This window comes from Pagrus major, chromosome 6 (genome assembly GCF_040436345.1).
Source record: "Pagrus major chromosome 6, Pma_NU_1.0".
Classification (NCBI taxonomy): domain Eukaryota; kingdom Metazoa; phylum Chordata; class Actinopteri; order Spariformes; family Sparidae; genus Pagrus; species Pagrus major.
In genome coordinates this window covers 13,142,276-13,163,733 of record NC_133220.1, presented here as the reverse complement: position 1 = coordinate 13,163,733, position 21,458 = coordinate 13,142,276, and the positions used below count along the sequence as shown (strand labels likewise).

Genomic DNA, 21,458 nt, shown 5'->3' with positions numbered 1-21,458 from the left:
TAAAAAGTTGCTTAGTTGTCCACAGCTAATATAAATTATTATGCCCTGCTACAGACTTAGGGACACAAGAGGAAACACACTAAAACAACAGAAGCCAGGGGGAGAAGTATATCACAACACCAATCAGCCCAACAACCAAAACACTTGATCTCACAGTAGGATTATCATTATCGACTGTGTGTAAACAGCAATCACAAAGTGGGCCCAAAGGTAGATGAAAGCAGAATAAAAGCAGAAAATAGCAAAAAAAAGAAAAAACACTGTTCATGAGCAAATCTGCAGGGAAGCATCAGAACAGCCAGCAGCATCAGAATTGCCATAACGTTAGGTCAGTAATATTGCCAAGCACCAAGCACAGAAAAAGCCAAATGAGTGCAAATGACATCTGATGGCCTGAATTACTCACAGTAAGCCAGCAAAAATAGGATTCAACTGTTAGCAAGTTAGCTTCTTAATGAAGCCATAGACATATACAGCAGTTTCAGCTGCAGCGCTTGTAGCAGGAAGCGCTTTTAGAAGTGTTGTTAGCAGAGGAGCACATGACAGTCAGCAGCCTGTCACTTTGCCTTAACAGGTTAGCTTGATATCACAGCATTTGACAATGGATGGCCTCATAAGGTGTCACAATTTATGAGGATGGACCTAATAAAGGCAGCTGTAATCCGTATGATGTCTCATTGGGGTATGTCCTGTCTTTTTTTCATCTAAAGCACTGGTAAGGCTCTGAACATTATCTGGAGGATCTCTGCCTGTAACACACCTGGATGACATCCCAGACATGCTCGACTGGGTTGGGGTCAGGTGTCAGGAGCCATCACAGAGATACCTTACCTATGCGAGTATGTTCTTTTGATATCGGAGACATTTAAAAAAAATAAATAAAAATTTCATACTGTATGTGACCTTCAGGGACCCACTTGGCAAAAATCCAGTTAATTAAGTCATTGTGCTGGTGAGCTTACTGGGCTGGCAGCACATAAAAACTCTTCTTTCAGTCAGGACTGCATCTGTCCACTGGAGATTTTAAGTGTTTGTGTGCCTGTGTGGGGTATCGTTTACCACTTACCTGGCTTTTACACACATGTAAGTGCTCCAAATAATCATTTCAGTGCTTAATTTTCTTATTAACCTTACTGGCTATGGCCGTAAATGTTGTAAATGTCTCAAACATCTCTTATAGTAAGAAATAAACTGAACCTATTCTGTTTCTGCATTCTGTCTTTTTTCCTCTGCAGTTATCCTGACTGTGATGCACTTCGCTACAGAGGTCAATGAGCAATTCATGTTTCAACATGCAGCATGAAACCGCGCTTTGGCACCGAGAGCAAACACTTGAGCACACGTCAACAGCCCTCGACAGCGATTTTCATTACCGCTGCTCGCCACTTTAAGCATGAGTGTATGGAGTATGATTATGGCACCAGTGGTTCACTGGGAACACGCCACATAAAAGCATCTGCTGATGGCGGTGGAGTGGTGTAATCATAAAGTTGAGCATGATGGCTCTTGGCTTTATATAGTCCGGGAGCAGCAGCAGGCTGCAGAGTGAACCATTTGTCCTTGAACAACCAACTCCCTGTCAATACAGACTTGACTTTAAAAGATAAAGGAAAATGACATCCACTGTACAATAGTATTTAAATGCCTCCCTGTTTATGTTGAAAATGCTGTAGTTTGCTTTGGAGATTACCTCTCTATCCAAGTCTGTAAAAATTGTTAATTATGATCAGACAAAAAGCTTTTTTATAGTCTCAGCGTGTCTAATCTGATCGCAGGTACTTGCAACTAAATCAAAGTATACAGTATGTACACATTCATTTTGAGAATACACAGCATTTCTCCAGAACAAAAACAAAAACCACAGAGGAAAAATACACTGAAAGAGTAGTTTTTTTTTATTGTGAGTTTTGCAATCAAACTCATCCAAGGGTAGTTACATCTGTTCAAACATTCTCCTGTCTTCAGCATGTACTCTTACATTTCGGCTGCACACTATAAAATGAGACATTTCAAGTGTCACAAATTTAAACACACAATTATTATAGGCCAGAGTAAAATGCGAAGAGAGTCTTTGTAGTTCAGGGTTATTGAAAATATTATCCAAATTTGCAACACACACACATTTATGTACCATTACGTCATGACCAGCTTGCCATTGTCGACATTTTCACAAGTATGTTTGCCATCGTTACTTGGCTGCTATATCCACTTATTCTGTTATAAATTCCAGCGCTGTTTTTCAAATTCATCCATCAAAATTTAACAGAGTTGCCAGTAAACTTGACATCAATATTGTAGGTGTAATAAATACCAAATTGGTGTTAAACTATTGTGATTCACTAAAAGGCACTTTGACATGTGGAGTGAGGAGTTGTCAGTATGTTTTTAAAGGATAATTTCACAAAAACGAGGAAAATTCAGTCATTATCTTCTCACCCCAAGCCGATGGTAAAACTGGGTAAAGTTTTGTGGGCCACAAAACATTTCTGCAGCAAAACAATGTTGCAACATTCTCCTAAATAATTGAAGTAGATGGGGACTTGTTTTAAAATGTAACAAAACAACTGAAAGAAAACATGAAAATCTTTCGGCGTAGTTCAAGTCTCGAGAAGCCCCATAATCCCAAATTGATTTCAAAAGACAATATTCACACCCTCGATGTGCGTTCAAGCTCGTGCACCCACTTCACTTGAGGTGTGCGCTAACATTTGAAGCTTAGCAGCTACAGTGGAGATTTCAGCTTTAAAAAGGGTGTAACTTACAGCTTTTCAAATCAATTTGGGATCTCAGGGCTTCCGGAGACTTGGATTACACCGGACAAGCTGTATGGAGCCATTTTTTAAAAAAAAAATTCAGTAATTTTTTTACGTTTTAAAAAAGTCCCCATCTACTTCAGTTGTTTGGGAGAATGCATTTCAATTCACCTGCATTTCCATCAATAAAGGGCAAGTGTGAGGGAATAATGTTTACATTTTCATTTTGGGGTGAACTTATCCTTTAAAGTACATCCTGGGGCATGAACTCTACATTACTGTAGAGCTAATAATATATAATAATAATATATATAATAACAATCAAGTAGCATAACTTGACAAAGTGTCGTAAACATCGCCTTCTTTAGTGGTTTAAAATTTAATAAACCAATTAATGTGATAAAAAGTTGATGATAATGCATTATTTTATCATCACCCATGACTAAGTTGTTTAACATATTTTGATCTGTTTGTTTTCTTTTTTAATAAACTTCAAGCATGACATTTTTCATGACTGATGGGAATATATATAATACATTTACAGACTTTATCATAATTTCAAACCAGGCACATTTGAATTCTGGTTATTTTAAACATTATCAGCCAGTTTACAGACAGAGATGAGTTAATCTTTCACAGGGGGATAAATGTCCGGTTACAGTACAATCAAATCATGTACCACTTCTGGCAAAATGAACAGACACGGTCAAAGGCAGAGAAAGAGATATTCTGTGCATGGCTGTTAATTTTGGCCTCGTCTCCAAATGCTTCTCTGAGGGATCGTCAGGTTTAACTTTGCTCATGGAAGAACTTTAATAGTCTACTTAGAACTACTGTAATCTTGCATAACGTCTCTGTCCAGTCAAAACCACACATCTCCAAATTTGGTGGTTTTTTAATAAAACTGAAGGACGAAGTGCTCCTTTATGAGCGGAGCCAATTCTCCTATTTCTCAAGCCAAACAAACCATTTACAAAGTCACTGAATCATCTGAAAAATGCATCGCCACAAAGCTGGAAACATGGCTGTTTGTCTGAGCTCTTGAAAAGCTGACATTTTGGAGACAAGTGGTTTTGACTGGACAGCGACGATATTACAGCTGAAGTTAGATTTCCTGTGCCGTCCGATGACCGCTGCAATGTGTGCCTCTTTAGGTTTTTGTATGAAGTTGACCAACGCCCTGACTTATCACATTCTGTAGCGCAATCAGCACAAATGAGTTATGCCACGAGAGGCCTAACTGTGACCGGTGATGATCCCATTTACATCTCGATGTTGCGGGGGCGGCGGTTGCCCCAGTGATATAGTGCTGAGGTGTCATGCCATGGTAACAACTGTTGAACTGCAGAGGCGTTGTATACACTGCAGGCACTTGGAGGCTGTAAATCACAGTTCTGTTTTTAGGAGGCCTTACAGACTTTAAAAATCTGAGGGTTCAGAAAGGACGCACAGGTTCCCATCACAAATACCTGATGGGATCTTTTTGATGCGCATGAATTACTGAGCAGGAAAAAGAAAGGGATATCCATCATGTACATGTTGTTTCTGTTTCCTGTTGTCAGTAACATACTGGTTCAGACAAACTCATCAGACTAGACAGAAGTTAGAGGAGGATTAAAAACATGCAGTTTTAGCTTTTCATGATTTTGAAAAAAAAAGAGGACCTCTGGCAAATTCCTTATTCAATTTCTGTTCAACAAATCTGCAGCCAGGCTTTGTGGGATACTTAAAAAACCTCAAACTGGCCACTGCTAACATAATGGCAAATGACCCTGTGAAATTGTTGCAAATGGTATTCACTTAATGTGGTCTTGGAAAAACTCTGGCTGCTGGAACAGTGTGGGAGAGCATCTGAAGAGTGGTATTGCCGTGTTGATACAACCTCAGCTAACATAATCAGTAACAATGCAGCAAGTGGACAGTAATGCTGAAGACAGGAGAGCAAACACTTTTTGTCTGAGGGTTTGGAGTGGTACTGGTGTGTGTGTGTGTGTGTGTGTGTGTGTGTGTGTGTGTATGTGTGTAAGAGAGAGATGGGGTCAGATTCGAGTCAGCTGGTGCCAAAAACTGGACGGCATGAAGCTTTCCATCTTGTCTGCGAAGAAACCCAGGGGTGCAAAGAGTGTGCTGAAGAACTGAAAGGGAGAAAAAGCAGAATGAGCCTTCAGCTGAATGTCAGTGAAACCTCCTCTCCTCACCCATTCTTAGAAAATGTTTAAGTGAAATACACCCACAAGCCAACGATTTCATAAAAACAATGTTCAAACTTTTCCTCTGTTACCACAATTAAGAATCAAAAGGTAAAAAAAAGTCAAAAGAGGGCACAAAATCCCAACCAGATGTGTTTATAAAGACATAAATTGAGATTTCTTAGCCTGCTGTCCTTTCTGGAAACAAGACAGATGTGACATTAAGTGTTCTGATCACGCTTAAGTTTTAATTTTAAAGAGATAAAATACAGGAAGGCGAGGAGGAGGAAGGAAGGTTTTTTCAGGTGACGGGGGGCAAAAGGTTTGAGTTACAGCACTGCAGTCCACAGCTGAATACATTTATACTTGTAATCCCGATCTTCCTCCAGTTCAGGGAGGAGAAAGCCAAAGAAGCAATTTATCCAAGTGTTACCATTTTTAAAAATTTGTTTGCAGAAACAGTGCTGACAGTTTAAAATACTTATCTGATTTGTGGATAAACTTTATATAATCCGTGATTTAGACGTCAACACACTTTTACACATCGAATCAATCACGTCCGTTCTTTCCGTTTCTCTTTCGATTTTCTTGGAGACAAATAAATGTTTTTCTTTGTTTCGTGCAAAATTGATTCAAAAATTGGCAGAAGGCAAATGATACTTCACCACTAAAATGATCATCATCCTTTCGAACATATTTCTGATGTAATAACTAACAACAAGAGTAAAGATAATCATGAAAAATATACTGTGTGTGCTTCTGTAGTAATATGATAATATGGCAGATAATGTATATTTTAACATTATTTGCACATTTTTTGGCCATTATCAGACATGATTTCCCTGGTCATCTAAACCAATAGGCTAACTCGGTGCCTTGGCATTCACATGAGTACATCATCATGAGCTCTTTAATGAGGTGAATGGATGCACTGAGCAGCCATTTACACGTCCCATTAACTGGTCTAAACAGAGATACAGGGCTCCAGAGAGTGCGACTATTTTGGTCGCACAAGCGGCTAACAATCTGTCAAGTGCAGCTTCGCATTTTCATTGGTCGCACCGGTGCGCCTGAAATTTAGCAGTTTATTTTTTTAAACAATTGAGGCGATCCCAATTTCTTGTTGCTTGAAATTTAAATAAAGAAAAACCCGTATTCCTGTTGATAACCCTTTACATAATGTGCTAGGAAATTAAATCAAAATGTATTGTGTGTGTTATTGTGCGCACCTAAATTGTTTGATGGTGCACCGTAATGAAAGTTTTGTGCACCAATGTAAACAGTTTGAAAAATCCATCAGAAGCGCTGAGCTACTTATTAAATTCAAAAGATACATACTGTATTTATGATCATTATGTTTTAAAAATCTATCTTTCCAACACATTTATATTGACGTAACACTGCTAGAGTATATAATAAACTAAATGTATCCCAGAAGCATATTTAGACATTATTTGTATTTTCTGCTGTCAGTTATAAAGTAAAAGCAATATATATTTTGTAATTCTCTAACAAATCCGACAAATACTCCTTTTGGAGCCTAGAAGGACAGAACAACTCAACCACTTGTTTTTTATGATTACCAGCAGGGCATATATCCATTTAGATCTAAGATTAAGATCTAGGATACACAGTTTATCAGGTTTGTGTAAAATAGAGCGTTTAAAAGGCACATAATAATGATTTAAGTCAGCTGGTAACAGTGAAATGTCCTCTAAAATATTACAATATGGTTTCTCTCTGAAGCTACTTGAGGTGTGCTTGATACACTTGACACTTTAATAGTCCCATAAGTGGACATATCAGCATGGCCAGACAAGTGCAAATCAAGTACTCCTCTAATCTCATTTAATATATGAAACATATTCAACTTCTATGCTATACATGTCTGGTATCCATAAATAAAAGGACAGGCAGACTGCCACCACCGCTGTCCTGCCTTGCTTGGATCTTCTGTTCAAGAGCAGCAGATTCAGAGAAATCTGTTTTTCCTCAGAAGGCAGTGAGGACCTCTGTGTTCCTCCCTCAATGGTTTTCATGCACTCCATCTGAACATTACACAGACCAGGCTCGCCTGGGCTGCTGTAAAAATCCTATCTGCACTCAATCGTTCTCATAACAAAAAGGAGGAGCACTAAATGTTCTCTGTGGCCTTGTTTTCGCTACAAGTCTATGACTTTATGTAGAGGCAGGCCGCAATAAACAGGGTGACCATAAACAAAGGATTAGCCAAAGTAAGGAGTTTGCCAAACTGACTACAACAGATAACACAACACTTCTATAATAAATAAACAGATAAAGAAAGTCATGCACATGTTTAAAGTTTCTAAATCTTTAAGGCTGTAAGATACACTGTGATGTTTTCTGCATTAAGCTCACATTACTCCACTGTGGTCATTGATAACTTAAGTTGGACCACAGCTTGTCCTGGCTTGACACACAGACTTTACAGACCTACGACTCCCATGAGTCTCCAGTGTTACCGACAGTGATAGAAAGCAGCAATTATCACGGGTTAAAAGGTTCAGTTGAAACAGATTCTGAAAAAGCCTCGATCGGAGATGAACTGAAGACGTTACCGTCAGCCAACTACGTAAGTGTAAGTTAAAGTGAGACACCACAGGTGAATATGGGACCATGAGACCTTACCTGTAGATTTTTTGTATTACAAATTTTCTGAAATGTTTAAATGTGTAAATGATGGATTATCCAATGATAAACTAATTTGCAAACAGTTCCTGAACAGAAATCTGAACATTGATTGAATTTTGAACACCAGTTTCAAAATTGTTTCATTTTGTTGACATATTAGAGTCAAAGGTTTGTAAGAAATCTCTTTTTATTACTCTATGAACCAGAAAATACTGTCAAAAGACAAAACAAATACATTTTCGCCATATTCTTAAGAATAAAATGTTATATATAAATCAGGCTACGAATGATATATGAACAAAAACTTTTGCAAAGCTTTCAGGATATAGATAGGAATCAAATTGGACAGTTTGGTGTATGTAGTTCTCCTTAAGTAGAGTTTCTGGCTCAGAGAGAGAAAACAGCGTTTACAGATATTTATTGCAAAATTCCTTACATTTTTAGACAAAAATGTGAATCGGTTTAAGTCACCATGAATCTTTCTGAGTTCATTACTTATATTAAAGGTGCTATTTGTAAGAAAAGTTGATTTTTGACTCTCAATGCCAACTGAAACCCAAACTGACGCCTTGGGATGGTAGCCGACCCGTCCTACCATCCCAAGGCGTCAGTTTTTGACGAGTCAGGAATGAGACTCAAAAATCAACTTTTCTTACAAATAGCACCTTTAGGACAATTAAATTTGCAAATTATGCCTATTATAAGTAGCATACATATCCAGAAGAAAAATCTCAACTAAATTAAACACCCGAATGGGTATTTCAGACGTTTTCTTTCTACTCTGCTAACTCAGCTAACATTTAAGCACAATAGCTCAAAAATTTTAAAATTGACCTTTTCACCTGTAGTGTCTTCCCCTACACTTGTGTGATGATGAGAGTGGACTATTTGAATCAATATCTATCAAATTTAAAAATGACAACATTTAAGAAAGAAATCGAGATGTGTAGTTCAAGGACTTACTGCTTTGGCAAAGACACCCATGAGCTCAGGGAACTGATGTGTGAGCATGGCCAGCATGGCAGTGAAAGAGCAAAGGCCTGCTGTGAAGAGGATGAAGAAGGGCAGCTCTTTTTTTGGGTACACGGACACCTCGTGGAACGCTGGAGCAACGGTCAGAAAAGAGAGGAAGTCATAACCAGTGCAGATGATTACAAAAAAGCATGTAAGCTTTGGCTATTGTACTTACAGGGCAGTAGTTCCCTATCTGCTGTTTCTGTGCATCCTGGGTAGGGGTAAAACAGGTGACCTTTCTCTAGTGGATAGGGAATTATCCGGAAGGCTGTAAAGACAAACAAAGACGTAAATAGGAAGCTGAATTAAGATGAATAACACGCCGAGTATGACTTGAGAGTACAATGTGAAAAACTATTTTAAACAACATCCCTGGTATTTTAAACTGTGGCTAGAAGAGGCTGTTTATAACAGCTGACACAAATTTCATTTAAGTAAATTATTTAAGCAGCAGAATATTATACAGAGTGACAAGATACTAACATCCTAATAAAATATAACGATAACAATCTTCCTGTGCTTCGTGTGAGCGATGATCTTGTCCCTGTATAATCACAAATAGAGTATCTGTGGGTGTGCTGAGTGTACATGACCTCTGACACAATTTAAAAATTGAGGAGCATGCAGAGAGGGAAGTGCTTTGAATCTCAGTTATTGCTCATCTCTATTAAAGCGTTGTATAATCTGAACATACATAAGGTGAAGTGTGCAGGTCATTCACATTAAATAAACCGTAAATGAAGAAGTAATAGTGATACGTACTGCCCTCCCAGGTGCAGTGTAGTAGGTTTAAGGCTCCCTCTGCCCTCTTCCAGTGCTGCAGGTGGAAGAAAGCATATGCGACTGCCTCGCTGTCGCCCCTCTTCAAGATGTGCTCTGGAGGCAGAATCAGACTCTTCATCTCCAATAAGTACTGCAGGACAGGAGGAAGGAGAAAGACAAGAACTCTGTAAGTATACACTACACAACATTGATGCAGCTCCTGGATGTGGTAATTAATAGCAGAAGTGTTGAGTACAGGTGCACTTCATACTGCCATCACAAAACGTGATAAAGTGCAGTGATCAACTGTTTGAACAAGAGTTCACCAAAGTCTGTTTATTTGTGCACAATCTGCTTTCTCTCCATGTTGTCACTGTGTTTTGAACATTACTCAAGCTCTCACATTTCATAGGACCTGCGTGAGTGCGGTTTCCATTGGAAAGTAGCCGTCGTGACTTTCGTCATACAGAAGTAGTTGTGGTTTCATCCAAAGTAGATCGGTCCATTGCACTCACTCAGAGATATTTGTTCCATATTGTCCTACTCTCCATTCTTACAATCTTGTATCGCATAACTGCGAAATAATGGCAAAAAATTGTTTTGCAACATTACACAAGGAGGGAAGACTAAACTTTCATTCTCAACCAAACCACAACTAAAATACCAATTTAAGAAAAATAAAATAAATGACCATAAAACTGCCGCCTTGTGGTTAAAAAACATTTCACATTGCTTTGAAGGTTTCATTTACATCCTATCCTTGCTTCTCAGTCAGCACATCACTTAATCTATTGTGCAATTCCCTCTGGCTAACTCTCTGTAGACTAAAAACATATTTTCTTCATGTGAGGTATTTGTTGACAGCCATATTTTGCAATTGTTCAAGGTGGGAGGGAAAAGCTTCACAAAGCTCTCAGAGTGTGTGTTATTGTTTCAGTACAGTACATTCATTCCATGAATGTGTAACGTCCCCCCCACCCCCCTTTCCCTACTGTGTAAGTTTGTCCCAGCGAGTCAGCCGGTTCACTTCGCTGACAACGTCCCACATTCAAGAGTTACAACCTATAGAACAGGTATGCTTTTGGAAATAACAGGGAACACATGTAGAAACATCAACATGTGTATATTGTGTATTTATTTTCTGTAATACATATTTTAATGAAAGCCTAGCTCTGTCAATTGATAAGTCATTAGCTGGTGTATATTGACTTTGACGAATCTGCCACTCTATGTACTTTATGTCTGTGGTGCCCAGTGTGGCAGGGGTCTGTGTTAAACAAAACCTATGTGTGGGGCTGGGGCCCCCTGGGCTGGATTCCCAGGCGGCCAGCTTCACAGCGCTCTGGATCTCAGACTGACACTTTGGGAAGGTTACCCCACAGCTAATCCTGTCTAATCCCCTCCATGGTCACAGGCTCAGCCAGCCAGCCATCCATCCATCTAACCAGCCAGACCATGCTGCTTCGCCCATCTCCCCCTGCCTTACCCTCTTTCTCCGCTCTCGCCCCCTCATGATCACAGCCTGCCCAGACTCTTCGACCTGGCTCATCCTTGTCTTTCTCCTCTAGCTTTAAAAATATGAGCCTGGGTCCCAGGACTCAGACTGGATAGCTGCCTCACTTAATTGGTGGGCAATGTCCATCTGTCGTCCGAGGACACACCAAGGTAGCCACGTCCTGAAGCATACCCTGCTTTACTGTCTATTTTACTCTAAATGGGACCATAATTTACAAAATGAACATCGTTCTGTGTTAAAGAAGACTTGAAACCAGTGATTGAGACCATAAACTCATTAGGAAACTGTTACCTAAGGTAACAAATCAAGTGAGAACTAAGGTAGTTTTCTCATAAGCTTACGTATAATCCAACTTCTTTTCACAACCAGTGGAGTTGCTGCCTGCTGGCTGACAGAATGCAGTTTTAAGGCACTTCCGCTTCACTTTTCTGACTCGAAATTTCAGTCCATTTTTCTATACTGTGTTAGCATGCTGACATTTGCATTTATCACAAAGCACCACACTGTCCCATTACTGACGGACCGATTATTGGCTCCTGAGCCCATTCATTCTCCACACTGTCCTCGTCATCACAGGCTAACACTACCACTGTGCTATAGCCATATTCATTAAAATGCCTGTTTATTTCACTCTGTGTGCAGACAGTTTGCCAGGCCCACCTCAGTACTCTGTTGTCTGTTCCTCGTTTGCCACCTCCTGAACCTCTTACCCTTCATGGATACCGACTCAGATCGAGCACACAACCACCCAACAAGTGTCAACACTCCACTTTACTCAACCATTCTAGTAGACTGTCCTGTCTTCAGGCCTCCTCTCTTTCCATCCTAACACCCTCTAGTAGTGATTACAAGCATCGGCAGCTAGAGACACCCAGAAGCTGCTTGTTTGCCCTTCTCACTTATCCTGTCTGACTTACTTAAATCAGCCCTCTCTCTGCTCTAGCCAAGACATCTCACTGTCCGCCTTCATCCTCCTCAAGCGTCTTGGTCTCCGTTTTACTGAGCACAAAACCTTTCACCATCCTCTACTCCCCCGGCACTAGTGTTAAGGCAGACAGCCAGCTCAAGAGGAAACCTACCACTTCTTGGTTGCACAATACATATGTAGGAACAGGCATGAGGCCCAATTATAAACTTCACATTTTGTCATTTTGATGATCGAGCCAATTTGTTATTTGGATTAAACCTGGATATTTACAGATAACAGTAAATATTTTACAGATATTTCAATCTCTATACTAGTCTGTTGCTGAAAATTAATGACCAGTACATGGCACTCATGTAGGTCTGGGTCCTCTTGTGTTTTAAGATTAACCATTTAGAGCGGCTGGCTGCTCAGCTGTCCTTCCTCGCATGCCACAGCATTAGACCTGGTGACACCTCAGTCCTCTGTGCTGGCCTACCAGCCCCCCCACCCCACCCTCTCGTTCTTCGGTCTGCTTCTCCACTCCCTGTCGCCTCTTTGATGAAGGGATTGAGTTTCATGTGTTCTCCTTTTATCCCTGGCCAGTCATAAGCCCAGAGCATAACTCATAAGCTGCCTTCTGATTCTAATCTGCAGCACTTTGCCTCTCACAATGGGACGCGGGCAACAATGACATCAGCCTTGTAGTTGCTCTATAAGGGTCGGACAAACACGCACGTGTACAGAGAAAGAACATTAAGACAAACAGGTGTCGGGGTAGAAACACAAACAAAGATTAAGAATTTCATACAGTCGGTAAACGCCACTTCCAGCCACTCCAACCTCACAGCATTTATTCCAAACTGTGCTTGAATGAGGCAAATCCTAACGACCGCCTTTTCCTGGTCTGAATCAAACCTCATCCATCTTAATTCAGAACAACCCCAGGACTGCTGCTCTGTCTCAATTTACAAACCAAAAACCCAATTTTAGGGGTAAACTAAGCAAAGGTCCACTTTTTTGAGCCTTGACAGGCGATCTAGATGAGAACATGTCAACCAGAATGAGGTGAGATGAGAAACTGCCTTCCAAAGTGGAGTAAACTAGCAAGGTAGATGGGATAGGGTCACCCAGACTGCTTCGAAAATGAACGTGTATGGACCGAAGTGGTAGTAAATGTAAATGCAAGGCAGATTCAGATAGCAGGAACACTTGATCAGCTATCCAAGCATCAGGCAAACTGTCAGTTTCTTAACCACTGGCTGGTGGAGAAGCTGATTGGAATGGACAGACAGATTGAGAAAAGAGTGGAGGAGGAGGAGGATAAATAGAGAAGGACAGGAAGATGAGGAGGAGAGGAAAATAGAAGTGAACAAAGGGGAGGAGGAGGTAAATTGAGGCAAAATGGAGAGCTGGTGAGGGAAAGGGTTCATGCGGGAGGAGGGCAGAAACAGGCTGAAGCATGTGTGTGTGTGTGTGTGGATATGGGTTTAGTGTGTGTATGGCTTTTATTGAGCAGTTTGAATAAGCTCATGTGATGTAGCCTAACATGATATTCATATATAAGCTCCTTGGCAAGCTTGATAACACACCCACACACTTAATGCTTGAGCCAACAATGTTCCTTCATTTCTCCACTGGCCATAAGGTTTTTAGTTTTTTTCAACCTTTACTCAAAAAGGTTGAAAAAAAATTGGTGTCGGTCTGTGTGTCCTGAAAGTGTTCATGTCCCAGACAAAACCAAGACACTGGCCAAATATTATCCGTGTTTATAGGAATTCATTCATTGTTATTTGCCGCAGTGGGAATAATGAGGCTGAACTATCTTTCTCCAGAATCGCTTACTCCCCTTTACAACATATAAAATACAATAAAATACCACACAATTAACATTGTGCTTAGAGGGAATTATTTTCATTGGACATTATTACTGGGCAGATTTATTTCAACAGATTTTTACAAAAAAAAAAAAAAAACACGTAAAAACTGGATCACAGAAATCCTGATCCGCGGATCTGCTGAGCAGTTCAACTTGAGGCATTGGCGATTAAAAGGTCTTGGTCAAGGTGCACCGCACAGCAAGGTGCTGTTAATGAGGGAGGAAAAACTCTCTTTTCACCTTTTCCATACCCAGATTTATCCTGCTTGTCCAGAGACCAAACTGGCTACTTTCCAAGCAAATTTCTCTAAACTTTGAGTCACCACGTTCCACTGGTACATTGATGATGATGGCTGAGAAACTATGAAAAATCCAGACGGCCTCAGATTTGCCAAATCTGATCTACTCTGCTTGTTTCAGTTCAGTGCAACACTGGCATCTGGTATGGCTTCTCTATAGCAACACAAACACACAGAAGCTGTTACTCAGTCACCTCCGATGCATCTCCTGCCACCTAACACAGATGTAGTTTAGTCATTAATATTTTGTTTAATCATTATTTATTTTTGCTTGCACAGTACATGAGGATATACATTTAAATTATATGAGTATATCCCCTTTAACACTGTCAATGAGCTGTATGATCCGTTAAAAGTATTTTTATTTTATTTTTTTTATCCAGAGGCTGCAGGCTTGCAAGTGTAACGAAATTTAAAGGAATAGCTTTTATTCCATTTCTTGTCGAGAGTAAGACTAGCAGATAGACACCACTCTGATGTCTGTTCAGTAAAAGTAAAGCTACAGCCAGCAGGCGATTAGCTTAACAGGAGGAAACAGCTAGCCTGGGTCTGTCCAAATAATAAGTTCACTTATTAACATGGTATATTTGTTTACCCTCCAAAAAACATGTTGCATTTTAAAGAGGGTTATGTGCCACAACAGAGTAGAACAAAAAAAACACTTTGCACTTAGCTGACCTTACTGATGGTAGCTTCATATTTAGCATACAGACACTGACATTTTAATCTATTACTTTGAATCGAAGGGTTAGGGTTAGGGGTTAAAAGATATGTCACTAATGAAAGTATAATTTGTTAAAGCCCTACTTGACAGTGCACTTTTCTACACTATCTACACAAAAGGACAGAATAATGCTCCATTCAACTTTTGTACAAAAGTCCTTTGCAGATCCAACTTTAGGGGCCAGCCCCTGTTTAAAAAGGCCACAGACACAGGTGCACTCATCATTCAGACATGCCAGACAACACAAAGCAACAACCCCTCCCCTTATACTCCCAGTTAAACGCTGAAAGGTGAGCCTTCCACTAATCCTTTGTGAAAGGTGTGTTACAAATTTCATACTGTAATATAACTATTCACCTAAAATCACAGAGGTCATTTTGATACAGCTGGCAGAGGTGGCCAACATCAGACTCTGTTTGGCTCAAACAGGGGATGAGAAGGGATAAGGGAACATGAGAGGATAAGAAACAGGATGAGGGTACGTGATGAGTGGAGAGAGGACGGCCGCCTCTGGGCACAGTGTGGAGGGAGCAGTTGGAGAGACACTGAAGATGAGGGCCCACACTTTAAAATCAAAGGCTGGATCAAAGTGCTGGCTGACACCCCCACCCCTCACACACACACAAACACACACTGATTCTCTTTCTCTCTCTCAGAAAAGGAGTCCATGAGATGAAACAACACCACACTACAAAGGCTAAACTCAGACAAAACTCTGCTGCAACTAGTTGTGTATGATATTGTGTGAGCATGTGTGACATCTAATCCTGTGGGAACTGATGTGAAATGCCAGGGAGATATCCAGTTGTAGTCCCATGCTCTTCCTGCTTCAGCTGTATAAAAAGCTGCTCTCTATTATGCAAAATCAGAAACACACTTTGTTATGGGGCCAAAATTTAAATTGAAGCAACCTGTAAAAACTAAAAACGCATGTATGATTCCAAAAACGCTCTATTGTCTTGTGAGAGTGGTTGATGATTACGGCAAATACACCTATCAAATACATGATAGTGGTTTGTTCAACTGGATTGAATTTAAACCACTTATATGGAGAAAGGGTAGATTTATGGTCTAAATCTGACACTACAGGTGATAACATAATTGAAGGGCTGTGCTGTATTAAGACCTACACTGACACCTGCTGGTGAGCAAGTATAAAGAACGTCTGGAAATAAAGACCGCTCTATCTCAAAGTTGAACTACCTGTTACTGCTGCTCATCTCTGACTGTCCGACGGAAGTTCCCATTAAGAGCACAGAAATCAAACAGGATGCACACAGCCAGGAACAAGATGTGAAAAGTTAACTTTCATTAAGTTAAAATGCTAATACTCACCATTTATTAATCAGCTATTAACTTTTGTGAAGGTTTAATACTGATAAACATTTGAATGCCATATGCAAAGATTGGTTTTCAGGATGACTGACAACTGACAATTTTGGTATTTTTAAACCTGGACCCTATATTTCCATGTTTTGATATGTAAATGATTCATACTCACCAAAAGGTTTGGAAAACGGTCCAGCAGATGGACATCAACATTAAGGAAAAGTTGAAACCTTTTTGTTAACAGAAACACAAGTCTCGCTCTGAAATTTTGCGAGAGTTGAGTTGTTGCCACGGAGGCGACGGTGGAATCGTAAGTCAGAATCTTCTTGCAACAACTCACCTCTCGCAAGATTTAAGAGCAAGACTTCTCCTTGAATAAGATTTGTGTTTCTGGTTTCAAAGAGGATCTTACTCTTGAACTAAAAGGTATATCAAAATTGGACAGCCGGAACTGCGCCAAAGGATTACATTGCAGCAATGTCGGGGCTGCCAGCTGAGGTGATCTACTGGACCTTATTGAAAATGTTTGGCAAGAATGAATCATCTACACACCCAAACATGAAAACATAGGGCCCAGGTTTAAAAACTACAGGAATTCCCCTTTAATTAATCGGTGGGTTTCCGTAGCCCAAAACAACCCTCAGAGTCTATGTGACACTCATTAGTCTAATGACTGACCTTTGGCACATGTGGATTGAACTCAACAGCTCTGTGTATGGCCTCTACAGCATTCATCTCTGCTGTGCTTAGCCCTCGCCTTGATGCGGCTTCTGGAGAGAACCTGAGACAAAACACCTCATATGACACACTGCTCACACAGTGATTCAATTCTGTTGTTACTGCAGCCATATAAAACATGTTGAATGACAATTTAACATACTTATCTGATACAGCCCGTGCTTTCAACAGTGCAGATGTGTAGCATATAGTGGCTGATTTTGGCAAGCTGATGTCTACAATGGCAGAAGAGATCGGGGTCAAGCGAGATCGGTCATACATTTTCAAGACAGACTCTTGGCACAGAGCTAATTTCTGTCAAAACACATTATAATGACTTTAAGAGAATGACATATTTTTTGCAGGGGTTCAGTTTTACCATCATATTTGGCAAGGACTGCTTGGACATCAGCATATGCCTGAAGCTCTAGAAGTGCCTCCAAGAGGTTTTCGTGTATATTTAACATCCCCAACAGTGGGAACTCCTTCATTAACTGCGAAGAGATAAAATATCACACCTTAACATACACTGTCTTAGTTGTTTTAAATATAGTAAACACGTCGCCTCAGCAGCTGCATGAGTCATTTGACAAATCGCACACTACAGCAGTTAACACTATGAGGTGACGGTTTTTGATGGAAACTCACATCTCTCATCATTTTTACTGCTTCTTTAATCCTTCCCAGTTTTCGTGCACACATTGCCAGTCTGCGTTTAATGTACACCAGTAAGTTGATATCTTTTCCAGCTGTGGATGGAAAACAGAACATATAAAAGATTTAATAAACAAGACACTTCAAGATTAACTGTGCAATACCATGTGCAATTATTCTACTGCTGTTCCACCTTTTGATTTCTTTGGCGCACTGTAGCATTTACACTTCAAATTATTGTCGGTTATATTTAATTCTAACTGCTTTAATACACATATTCTTTTCTTTTGCATTTTATTTTTGACATTCTCTTACATTTTATTATCTATTCTTGATTTTATATTTTTGTCATAATTTCCCTATACTGTGGCATTTCTATTCCAGAAGGAGCAACTGTAAATTAATTACCACCCTCGGGGATCAACAAAGTATTTCTGATTCTGACTTATAAGTCTATAGAAGTTTCAAAAATGAATGACGTGGATAGAATTGTAAATAGGCCTCAGATGTCAAGAGCAACTTCAGGCTATATATCTTGTGGTCTTGCGTGGAGGAAGATGCATTGATGGAATATTTTGCTTGCAATTACATTCTTCATCACAGGTGGGTGTGGACAGATGTGGTCCGTTCTACTTACAGCCACAGTTACGTGTGATGTGGAGTTGCACCATAGCGCATTCTCAAGTGCTGCACGGCAGAGGGTGCGGCAAAGTATGTTGTCGGTGTAGTTACTCAGTAATCAGTTATCGGTCCGCTGTGTTCCTGCTACTATACAATGAGAACTTAATACATTCTTACCGATACTTAGTGCTTTTTTGAAGAGGCGTTCAGCTTCTGTAATAGTTGTGGCTTCTTCTTCTGCTAGGAGAACATAGGCTGCAGCACATCTGCGCACGCACAAATGTAAAACACAAAGGGACAAATTTTCAACATCTCATCCCTTATAATATTTTCTTTGTCATACACAAGAATATCAAAAACTTAACGCAATCGGTGATTACAGCAAGAACAATCACAGAAACAGAGTGTTATGTTTATAGACACAGTATTTAAGAAGATGATATGTAACAGTGTAAGAGGAGGACTCACTCATGGTTCATTTCTATGGCCTGGTAAGCTGCTCTGATCCTGGCTTGAGGATTTCTTTCTCTCCAGGCTTTCTGCATCACTGTAGTGAGACGATGAACTCGAGCTTATTATAGATGTGACCTTACAGTCCTGACACATTTAACTGTATGTGTCAAAAAAAAAAGCACTTCCAGCTAAACATTTACAAAACAAAGTTCCACATCTCTTTTTCCTGCATTTTTTACTAAACTGGTTGATTTAGTTCGTCTCTGACTAAAACTCACCAGCATCTTCTGGCCTTAACTGCGGAGTGTCTCCTGTGAAGAAGGTCTGATGGTCTTGAGCAGACAGGTTCATATCATAGTATGTTAAGGGTTCCTTCCCTGTTACCCAGGTGTACCTGTAGTGCACAGAGTAACATATACATTGATTTGCTACAGTTTATTTATAAACAGTGAATCAAATGAAATTGAATGAACTCTCTTGCACCAAAGGCACAGTATGCGTAAGTTCACAGTACTATTCGATGCATTCCACACAGCTAAATCTGAATCAAGCCTCTGAAATCAACACATACCTGTTGTATTCTGCCCCTCTGAACAGATTCAATGGGTTCCTCCAGACCTTGCACTCTACCAAAAGGAAGACACTGTTATTAGTGCTAGCAGTAATATGAGTAATCTTGCTGTGACAGTTTGCATTATGTACATATTTACCTGAAACACTGGGCCTCGGCTCTGCCTCTCCATTAACTGATGCGAACAGACCAGTTGTGGAGCTGTTCTCCACTCCACCGAGAAGAGGACGCAGGTGGCTCACTGACACTTGTTCAATGAACGAGGTCCCATATTTACGAAAATACCACCACTCAAATATCTGTGGTGGGAACACATGGTGACAAAAAGCACATGATAAGACAGGTATTCGTTTATACCTTAGTTGCAATTTGCAACAAAACCTTTTCTGTCATGCCAACCTGTGGAAGCTGAAAAAACACAATTTAACTCATGCAACTTAAACTGCCTTAAAACCCAAAAGACACAAGGCTCTGTGGCTGTAATGACAATGAACTTGAGAGAAAGATAAACTGACATTTTGTCTGGTGAGTTTCATGTCTTCCCTGTCAAAAACCTGTCCATCTTCTATATCGCATGTCATTTCTCTGAATGCAGTCTTGCTAACCTGATGTAGATAGCCTTGCCAGCATGAGGGCACTCTTGTTGATGATTTAGGCCCTGTCCATACGCGGTTGTTTCTTACAGCAAAGCTTTGTCTATGCTTTTTCCCCTTTCATACACACGCTAATGCTGAAAATGGACCTTATTAAACTCCTTCCAGGGGGAACCTATTCAGTGACTCCGTTGTCAGTGTTTATGTCTGGACGGGCAGAGACTGAGATTTTTGGAAACAATGACGCAGGCACACTCTCATCAGTGTACTGTATGTAGCATCACTGGTAAATGTGAACTCGGATTATGTGTTATGATATTGTGGAGGATTTGAGTCCATACACAAACACAAACTGACACTGAAACTACAATGATGCAAAAGAGAGACATGAGCAATCTTTTAATAAAAACAACATTATCCAAGAGGATGCTGTCAAGAGCAGTCATGTTTCACTGCCTCATCAATTTTGTCCTGTTTTCAGAAAGAAAAATTATGTGTTGCACTGGTACCCTCACAGGTACCTGTAACATATATATATAATAGAAACTAAAATTAAAGTAAGTAAAGAGAAAGTAAAAGTTGATCATGGTATTTTGTGTGACTAAGCAACCAACCACAGAGTATGAAATCGTCTGCCTGTTAACATGAACGGCCATGTGATATGGCCATTCATTATTATGTCTTATTTCTGAAGGGTGCACTCGATGCGCTCGTCTCGACAGGGTTCGTTTTTGTTTTAAAACAGGTTTCTAAATACTATCTGTGTACATGTGGACTAGGCCTCAGATTCATTCTTCATTTCCTCTGCTCCATATTTTATTCCCCCTTGCGATGGCTGGTTTAGGAACCACTGAACTAGACTGACGGGCTTGGGTTGATGTTTCTGGGTGTTTTTTTTTATAATTACAGCCTTGCACTTGGTAGTGCCACTCTACTAAAACTAGGCTTCCAACCATGTCTCTAATCTTGGGTTTCCTGAATGCGAATGGGGTCTACTAACAAGCCTGCAAGCAGATATAATTTTGCAAAGTGTGGGCATTTAGCATGTGAGAAACAACTCAGGCGATAACTTACAAGGATGAGTCCAGAGATGAGAGAGGAGGTTCCAGTGAGAGCCACATAGAACTTGGGGGTCAGTGTATTCAAAAACACTGAGGCTGAGAGAAGAGAAAGAGAAGACAGTCAGTACAGTGTCCAACCTGAAAACCATGCATTAACAACATGGCTCATGTGCCAGCATTGATGCACACTGGTACATGTAGCTGGTGACATATAGCCACATACAGTATGATGACTGAAGTAGCATACTTGTTAACACAACAACAAACTGCTGAATTTTGCCTACATGCAACACGAGCTGCTGTTAGAAAATAATACGACCAGGAGCTGGAGATAAATATTGAAAAACTCGCACAAAAGCTGACTCAAAAGTCTCCTGCTCGAATCAGCGAGACAACGAACTGTCAAACCAGCAGCTCCCGCTTGCTGCCAGCTAAACCCGAAGGCTAACAATAGCTAGCTAGCAGCTGCTTAAATTCACCTGAGGTAAGAGTTTCCTGCAGTTTCAGCGGGCTCCACAGGACGTATATCATGATCAGCACCATGCCGAACCAAATGAAGCACACGTAAGTCCATGACCATGAGAGCCAAGATTTTAATTTCTCTGTAAATCCGAGAGATTGGGGATTACTGCCAGCGGTGTCCTCCATGTTTCTCCGGATGCCTGTAAACAGTGGAGTCACGTGACCGCGAAGTAAGATGACTTCTATTTTGAAATCTCTGCGAGAACCCATTTCCGGAATACAAAAAATATATACATACATTATAA

General features: G+C 40.3%; 1 protein-coding gene across 1 annotated transcript; it reads right to left on the bottom strand.

Moving 5' to 3' along the window:
- Window positions 1-1,872: 1,872 nt before the first annotated feature.
- On the bottom strand, window positions 1,873-21,339 carry st7l (suppression of tumorigenicity 7 like). Its single transcript, XM_073469053.1, has 15 exons — window positions 21,171-21,339; window positions 20,705-20,787; window positions 19,177-19,336; window positions 19,038-19,092; window positions 18,745-18,860; window positions 18,482-18,560; window positions 18,191-18,279; window positions 17,387-17,487; window positions 17,118-17,232; window positions 16,902-16,974; window positions 16,700-16,802; window positions 9,371-9,521; window positions 8,784-8,876; window positions 8,558-8,697; window positions 1,873-4,888 (listed from the first exon to the last, which is right to left on the bottom strand). Exons 1-15 carry the CDS (start codon window positions 21,337-21,339, stop codon window positions 4,793-4,795), a joined length of 1,623 nt encoding a protein of 540 aa, XP_073325154.1. The 3' UTR covers window positions 1,873-4,792.
- Window positions 21,340-21,458: the final 119 nt, after the last annotated feature.

Excerpts from the sequence above, each read along its gene's own strand:
- st7l (XM_073469053.1), bottom strand. The coding sequence starts at position 21,339 with ATGGAGGACACCGCTGGCAGTAATCCCCAATCTCTCGGATTTACAGAG. Across the intron at positions 8,698-8,783 it reads AGATAGGGAACTACTGCCCT|CGTTCCACGAGGTGTCCGTG; the intron begins GTAAGTACAATA and ends CCGTTGCTCCAG. Across the intron at positions 4,889-8,557 it reads TGGGTGTCTTTGCCAAAGCA|TTCTTCAGCACACTCTTTGC; the intron begins GTAAGTCCTTGA and ends TCTCCCTTTCAG.